Source organism: Zonotrichia leucophrys, chromosome Z (genome assembly GCF_028769735.1).
Source record: "Zonotrichia leucophrys gambelii isolate GWCS_2022_RI chromosome Z, RI_Zleu_2.0, whole genome shotgun sequence".
Taxonomy (NCBI): Eukaryota; Metazoa; Chordata; class Aves; order Passeriformes; family Passerellidae; genus Zonotrichia; species Zonotrichia leucophrys.
The window spans coordinates 29,211,785-29,220,399 of record NC_088200.1 but is presented as its reverse complement, the minus strand read 5'-3'; the positions used below and the strand labels follow the sequence as shown (position 1 = coordinate 29,220,399).

The 8,615-nt window shown below is 41.6% G+C and overlaps 1 protein-coding gene across 2 annotated transcripts in view; it reads left to right on the top strand.

Moving 5' to 3' along the window:
- The first annotated feature begins 2,799 nt into the window (after nucleotides 1-2,799).
- Nucleotides 2,800-8,615, top strand: part of SLC38A9 (solute carrier family 38 member 9) — a 45,394-nt gene continuing 39,578 nt past the window's right edge. Inside the window, exons 1-2 of one of the 2 annotated variants that reach the window (XM_064736482.1) lie at nucleotides 2,800-2,852; nucleotides 7,802-7,950. In XM_064736482.1, coding sequence (XP_064592552.1) covers nucleotides 7,847-7,950 — 104 coding nt within the window. In that variant the 5' untranslated portion in view covers nucleotides 2,800-2,852; nucleotides 7,802-7,846. Of the gene's footprint in view, nucleotides 2,853-2,894; nucleotides 3,166-7,801; nucleotides 7,951-8,615 lie in introns of those variants that run through there. The other variant, XM_064736481.1, reaches the window with a different exon arrangement.

The window sequence follows — 8,615 nt, the reverse complement described above, 5'->3', positions numbered from 1 at the left end:
GCTAACCAGGGAAACATATAGAAGTATTTTACAAAAACTTGTAAGAATTTACCCCAAATGTGAGTGCAACCCCTTAAAGTGAGGAAGAAGAAACCAGCAATGTAAACATCATATTCCTCTCAGAGATGAGCTCCAGATGCTGATAACATGCAGTAAGTAAAGGACCTGCAGTCCTTTACTTTAACCACTGCCCAAGAAAGAAACCAGCAACCTCACGGTCCAGAGCAGCTGCAGAAGTGTGACCCTAGCACCAAGAACAGGGGAAAGAAGCAAATATGTGCATAAACCTCATTATTATTTCTTTCTGTGTAACAGCTCTGGACTAATAATAATCTGACACATAGACTAATTTCAACGAATTATTGCCTTAGTTAAATAGGAGGTACACTTTCTTTTTGCCAACAAACAAGATTTTGAGTGTAGCATAGATATATATAAGCTATATATAAACATCTGTAACTTATATGCTATCCTGATGTATTATCAGTATATTTCAGAAAAAAAACCTGAAGTTTTCTCTGACAAAATCCAACACCCTTCCAAGTTTGTTACCTATGTGACCATGCTCTGTTTAATCAATGGAGAAGTTTACCATAATGTATTACAGCGACCTTAGACGGTCACTGTGGTGAGAGAAGGACGAGAATCTTGTTCCTTGTTCAGAAGGCTTGATTTATTGATATAAGATATATAATACATTATAACTATACTAAAAAGAATAAGAAGAGAAGTTGCAGAGGGCAGCTATGCTAAGAATAGAATAGAAAGAATGAATAACAAAGTTCTGTGTTCAAGGAATCTCCCCTGCGCTGCTCCTTTGATTGGCCCTTAGTTGGAAACATGCAAAATGAGCCAATCACAGGATCACCTGCCACATCTCACAACAGCCGATAACAATTTGTTTACATTCTTCTTCTGGGGCCCTTTGCTTCCCAGAAGAAGGACAAATCCCAAAGAAAGGATTTCTATGAAGAAATGTCTGCGACAATAATGTGTCAATTTTATGAATTTGTGCATACTACAATTATAACTGCTAGTGCAGAGCAAAGTATGACTTGAGGCAGTAAAAAGAAGATTCAACATAGCATAAGATGGAAATTTCTTGGAGCTGGATTTAATACTTCCTTTGTCTTACAGATTTGCCAAGAGCTTCAAAATTAGTTTAGGCTCCCATTTTTCTCCTGTCCAAGCATGTAGGAAGAGACACTCTGCCTAGGAGGTAATGTGTCATCAGAAGAGAAAGCCAGAACACAAACACTGCAGGACAGAGACTGAACAGCCTTTTGTGAAGTCAGCTGTTGCAGCAGATTTCATGAGGGAGCAGGATGAATCTACTTCTGCTAGGTTTATAGTTCTTACAATAAAACACTTTTCCTAAGCATAACTCAAGAACTGTAGTGGGTGACCAAGAATGCAATGAAACACAGATAATCTATCTGCTATAGTATTAACTTATACAAATCTTTCACAGCATAGGACACAGAAGACAAGCCTGCAAGAGCAAGACCAGAAGTTTGCAAGGTGAAGAAAACAGTTCTTTACACACCTAGTTTTGTGGGTTTCAGTTTAATTTACTTTCCTAGCACCAGTACATGGTGTTAGCATTGCATTTAAAGTTCCTGTGATAGCAGCTGGGCAGACTGCTTGACTCATCAACCAAAATTTTCTAATGGCCAAAGCCCACAATGTACAATTGGATTCTAACAGTACATCAGATACTAAAGATGATGATGAATTTCTTGGGTACAGAAGTAAGAGGTTTGGTCCCAATGAGCATGTGTGCAGCTGGATTTCAGGATGATCAGTAGTGTTAAGTCTCTGCTGCCTCATTTCCGTCAGCAGTCTGAAATTCAATTACACAGCAGTTTTCTTGCAGAACAGTCCTGCAGTCCAGCTGCTAGCCATACATGATGTTTTAGACTTTACTTGAACAGGAAGTACAGGGGGTGGTGATTTGTGTGTAGCCTGTTTTGTAATATTGTCACATGGGGAAGCTCTCTCTGCTTTCTTGCAATTCAGCAGTTTTTCCAAGCATGAACTATAAATACCCCTAGATTCTGATATTAACCATGGTTTCAACTATGAAAAGGATTATCTGAACTTGATTTAAGTAGTACCAAATTAAAGAGAGAAAGAGAGAGAGGAAGAAAAGAAAAGAAAAGAAAAGAAAAGAAAAGAAAAGAAAAGAAAAGAAAAGAAAAGAAAAGAAAAGAAAAGAAAAGAAAAGAAAAGAAAAGAAAAGAAAAAAGAAACAAACCAACCCAGGATTAAAAGTAGTGAATTTCTAAAATGTATTGCCGGGCATGCTGTCCCTGTTGTTTAGTGTGCTCTGCTCAGTATGAACCATCTCGCTGAGCAGGTCAGGGCGCCTTGGATAGATCACTCCGTAGCCAGTCACGTGAAGACCAGCACGGTTTGTTTTGGCAAGGATCATGGATGGATTTTGTCACTATACTGACCGCAAAAACATGCAAGCAAATGAGTGTGTGGGGAGGGGTTTTGTGTTGCTTTGTTTCGTTTTTCCTTTTTGGTGTTGTTTATTATTATTATTGTTGTTGTACTTGTTATCGGCATCTCATCAGCCAACACCAGCAAGTGCATATCTTTTCTTCCCGGCACTCGGCTCCCGCTTGTCCGTACGGTGAGGCCCTCGCCTGGCGGCCCGGCTACACCGCCCCGCGGCTTCCTGGGAATCGTAGTCCTGCGCTCCGCAGCGCCTGGGCGGCTTCCTCGGCGCAGCCGCTCCAGGAACTACGCGGCCCGGCACGCCCGTAGCCCCGGCACGCCCGGAGCCGCCGGCGCGCTTCCTGTGGCCGCGGCGGGAGCGCCGCGCCGCCGGGGCCGAGCCTCAGGTACAGGAGCCGCGTCAGGCGGGACGGCGGCGGCGGTGCCCGGGCGGGGCGGCTCGGCGGGAGCGGCTCTTGGGGATCTCGGGGCGTAAGGCGTGTCTGGAGCGCGGGGAGGCGGCGGCGCTGCCGGGGCTCCGTCCGCGTCCCCGTCCGCGTCCCCGTCCGCGTCCCCGCTGCCCGCCCGGCTCGGGGGCACGACCCGCGGGGCGGAGGGGCCGGGAGCCGCGCCGGCTGCAGGCGCTGACCAGCCGCAGGGCACCGACCGGCCACGCCGTGTTCGGGAGAACGCGGGCAGATCGTCAGAACGGGGGCGGAGGTAAAGGAACAGCATGGGAGATTTTCGGGCGGTCCGTGAAGCAGAGAAATGTTTACATCCGTTTTCGCGGGCTGGGGGAGAACCCGTTAAGTTAAAAACAAAAATCGTTTAAAATGTAAGTTAGCCTAAGGTGATAGTGTTTCGTTTCTCTAAGTATTTATCTGCAGTGCCCATAAATACAAAAATTATATGAGCTTTATCCGTCGAAGACAAATCTAGTTGAACATGCTGGGTCTTTTTAATTTAATTAGATTTATCATTTAGTTCGTTCAGTCAGAGCTACATTAAAGCTCAGCAGAGGTTCAGCTTGTGTATTCAGAAGGGTTTTTTTCTCAAAAAATTGCTGACTTACGTTGCTAATACAGTTTTAATCGCCGTTAACCATTTCAGTTGTAGGAGAGTGTGGACAAGCTGGGGTGTCCATAAGGTGCCACAAGAGGCGGCATGCTGTCCACGTTTTAAGGAGCTCTTAATATATATGCTGCTATAATGTATGCATTATATATTAATGTATGCTATAATGTAGCATTCTTCAGTCCCTTCTGACTGAGGATTCGCTCCAGGTACTGAAGAACTATGCTGGCTTGTGTTGAAGTTCTCCTCTTTCAGTGTAGACTGTGCTTATTTCTCATATGTGCACAGCCTGCAGCTTGCTTGAGTACTATGCCTTGAACTGTATTCATCCTGCTCAGAATTTAAGAGAAGACCAGATTACTCCAAGTGGCACTTTAAAAAAATAATTTCTGTGTTTGAACTAAATACTTTGATTAGCAGATTCTGGTATTTAAACCATGAGTGTGAGGTGCTTTTTAGAAATAATGACTTTTAATAATAAATAAAGCATAAATAGCTCTCAGTGCTCCAGTTGCTGTTTGTACAGCACCATGATGGCATGGTGGAGTTGTGATCCTCTCAGCCTTTCTTCTCCTGCCCACTGTGGGTTGTTCTCTGATAAATACCAGCTAAGCACAGTCCATGCTTATGGGATAGTTGGGATGATTGACTAACTGAGCACAGTTTTGTTCCTGCCAGGGTAAACCTGTTTGCTAGCTCTCTTGCATGGCCTGGGCTGTAACTCTGAATGATCTGTCTCATCTTCATCACACGCATGTAAAACTGCTGTTGTTAAATTCACAGTGGAAGCCAACTAATACAGTTTTGCTATCCAGTGCTAACAATTAGTAGATCACAGGCTACAGTGAGGTTTCTAAATCTACCATATCCTTGTCTTCACTCCTTCGTGATTTTAGACTTTGAAACCAGGTTGAGAGAACCTGAAGACAGTGAAAGCAGAAGCTCATAGGGCTGAGCCAGTGAGGATTAAAGGTTCAGATTACCATCTAAAAGTCATGTGGAGTGTAGCCCAGAGTGAGACTGTGGAAAAATAACTTGCGTAGACTTAAGTGTTGCTTCACAGTTTATGACCAGCGATGAAACCTGGATTATTAAATTCTGTCCCACTTTTTTCCTTTTCCTGCCCTTCTGGTGTAGTGCTTCAGCTTGCAGAACAACAGAATGTTCTGCAGGCATACGTAAAAGAGAGATTAACCTGGTTAATTCTTCTTCATGTTGCTTTTCTGCTTACAGTTGTCCTTTAAACTGTACTGGCTCCAGTTCCAATCTTCACATGTGTCATAGCTGCATCTATTTGTAGAGTAGCCAGTTTGCTGGTCATGAACTCCATTCTTATCAACAATAGGTACTTAAAAAATAAGCTGTTTTTGCAGATCCAGCGTCTAATTGACCATAATGAGTCGAGTGAGCACCAGCTCCACAAGCCTCAAATTATGCTGTCAAGCCAAACTTAGTGCATGATATATTTTGGATTATTTTTCTTCACAGAATACTATAAAATCTGGGTTCTTTCTTTACAGCAGTAGCGCAGAAAAAAATCAAACTGGTGATCACTGTTGTCAGCATTTATGAGGCTAACTCATAAAGCGCAAGTATTAACAGGCTTTAAGGAAGGGATGTGCATTTGATCTCTGCTTAATCTGTCTCACAAACCGTGGTCTGTGGAAGGAAGGGATGTCTATACTGTGGTTCTATGCAAGATTCTGGCTAAAACCACTGACTGCTTGGGATTAGAATTTATTTCAATTTTCAATTCAGGCATTAGGAATTTAAAAATTTATTTGCGTTTTTATGGCTAGATCTGAAGTGTGATTTAAATTCTTCAGAGAGATGCAAAATGCAGAACAAGTAAAGGGGATCATGTTTGACACCTAGATTTGTCTGTTCGTAAAATGAACACAGAATGTTCACTTGAGAATAGAATAGAATAATGTAATAACATATTTTAATTGGAGTGGCAGAGGACTGGGTGAATGCCTGTAGCAGTGTGTGAAATCTCCAGGGCCTGTGTTTTTGTTTCAGAATTATTTAGCTGTTGCAGGAAGCTCATGTGAACCAGGGTGAATTTTATCTGGAAGGGCATCAGCAGGGAGAAAGCAGAAAGGCTAGAGCTGTAGAAAAATAAGAGGAGGCAGTAGAAAAGTGTGTAAAAGGGTATCTGTTAAGAGAGTTTGGAGAGGAATACCATGTCATGTGAAAAGAAGTAAAAATATTGGTGTGAACTCTTTGTAAGTAGTGCCTAGTAAAGGTGGGTTGGGAAAGCAATTTTTGACAGTGTATAGGAGAGACAGAAACTAAAAAGAACATGAGGAGCAGAAATCCATTTGCTAAGCATTATCAGAGGAGCTGAGAAGGATGAGAGCATGCTTAGCTGGGGCGAAGGAGCCAGAAGCAGTATTGTGGATAAGAAGGACTTGCGGGTAAAGAATCAGAACTGATGTTTTTTAGAAGGCTGGAGTGGCAAAAGAGAGAAAGCAGTAAGTTAAGGGTGATAAGAGGATCCCTTGGAAAGGATCTAAAAAAGGTAGAGTAATAAAGCTTTAGGGAGTGTAATAGGAAAAATTTAGTGTAGGAGAAAGTATGCTGTCTGCTGGTGCAAGTAAGTCTCTTAAGATTGCCTTGATTATTAGGACTCGCATATTGTATCCTCTCAAACAGCTGAAGTGACCAAGATACAATCATTTCTTTCAGTCATTCCTTTAAACTTAGTAACTGTTAAAATATCTTGTTGTAGATGTTGAAACTATGGGGAATCTGTCACCACTGCAAGATGAAATGGCTTCTATGGCACTATCCCCTCCCTTGCACAGGTGTGCTAGCGTACAGATTACAGCCCCCAAACTCAACACTGATGTGGGTTTAAAGCAAAAGAAAGAATGGCTGATTTTCATCTGTGTCGGTCCACATCTGGTTCAGTATGGGGTTGCATAAATGCCATTGAGCTCTTAAAGCAGGACTTGAACTTTCAGTACAGTTTTCATGAAATGGGTCCTTTACTGATCCCCTCCTCTTGAGAGCAGAGAGCTATTACCTGTGTCTGTCTTCTAAAAAGCACTTCCTTGGCAGGTTGAGCCAATCTTAATGCTTCTGCAGCTCTTGCCACCTTGCCCATCAGTGTTTTCCCATGCATCCTGGAGCAGTTTTTTCAACCCAGGAGAGTAGATGTGGTTGAAAAGTGATAACTTTCATTTTTCATCCTCTCCTTCAGCTTCTTTGTTTTGTTTTGTTTTGATTTTTTGCCAGGGGTATTAGCAGGATAAGCTAATGGAAGAGGATTGGCAGTATGCATCTAGGAAGGGATAGAACTGTGTCTGCTGAACTTGGGTTGGTGTGATTTCTGAGATTGGGCCTTTATGGTGTACTTCTGTGAGGATGCGGAAGGATCATACACACCTTATTCTTTCTATCTTCTTCCATTGCCATTCCAGGTTTCAAACACCCAGCAGTACCCTTCGTTATCTTGTGCCAGCTCTGGTTGTCATCTGTCTTTCCATCAGCCTAACATTTTAAAGCATTCTGAAAGATGGAAGAACAGATTCTTCTACCATTGTTGTTTGAAAGTGTCCTGGCTTCTGAGGTTTTTGTTTGAAGGAGTCCTACCTGAGGAATTCTTCAGGAGATAACAGAAATGAGAGCTGTTAAGTTCATTATGTTTGTTGAGCTGCACAAAGACCACAGAAAATTCCTTGTGAAGTCTGTAATTAAATCTGAGTAGAAATCCATTAGTTTAAAAGTGGTCTGCTCCCCACTCTTTCACCAGGAGTGGTTTAAATGCATCTAATAGTTGTTATTAATGCATTATTAAACCATTTATTACCTTTCATTCAAAAGACCTGGACACAGTAGACTGCAATAATCTGATCCTTATTATGGGAAATGTACTGGAACTGGAATAAACTGCATATGTGTCTGCTGCAAAGTTTGAAGTAATTTAGTGAAACAGTAGGCTCTTATAACTGATAGATTGTTCTCAGCAGTGCCATTGCACACAAGAAATACAGCTCCTTCAGAAATTTATATTTAATTCATACTGCCTTGTTGTGGTGCTAAAAGAGATTAAGGGCTGGATAGAGTGTTTTAAAAAATTACTTTCCCCACTGTACATGCCTCATGATGTTTGCATTGTGGAATGAGAATTCTCAAGTGGCATGTTGAAGTTATTTACTGGTGATTTTCAGCCCAGGAGCTAGTGAAATCATGGGACTCTACTATTGTTAAATTCATAGCAGGGACATAGTTTTGCTTAACTCAGTGGACTAATTTCTTTTTTTCCTTTTTTCAGGCTACGGTAACTGACAGAATCTAAAAGGAGACGTATTCACCAAATATGGAAGAGGATACCAAACCTATCTTGGTTCCTGTGGGAGGTGATGAAAGCAATTATGGAATCATGAATATACAGTTTAATCCAGAAGACTATAAGTGCAAAAGGTATGAGGAAAGATGAACTTACAGAATTACTGCGAGGCAAAGAGTTGTTTAATCTTTGTTTTTGGCAACAGAATCCTACAGAGACAGAAGATTAAAGTTTGGAAGCCAGGATCTCTGTGCAAACAGTTCCTACTTTGTCACTATATGATAGTATTTTATTTCCAAGCACTCGGTGAACAGATGTTCTTACTATGGTTTTTTTAATAAGGATAAGGTTTTTCTATTGCTATCATTTCAGAGAGTGTTCTCCATTAAGAAGTCATTGTGAGGCTTTTAAAGTGCTCTTCAAACATGGAACAGCATGTGTGTGTATAGTGGAGCATAATTTTTTTATTTAGGACAACTAGCTGAAATGTTGAGACTATGCAAGCAAGTTTGCCAGATATTGCTGTCAGTATGTGTAGATGGTGCTGTATGCATTCTGCAGGTGATGCTGGAAAAATACATTATTTGCTAGTACTAAGTGAGCTGACCTTTACTGCCTTTTAAGAAAAAGTGTAGTGCTTTCTGAGAGTGAGCAAATGTGAAAACCTCCTCAGTCCAGCATTATTACTGTGCCGTCAAAAATAGTAACTCTAGCTAAGTTGTTATTTTACATGTTTTCTTAAGAGTTTAACATAGGGGTTTGGAATGAAGGACTTCCTGTGCTGCAGTTAAGCCTTTTT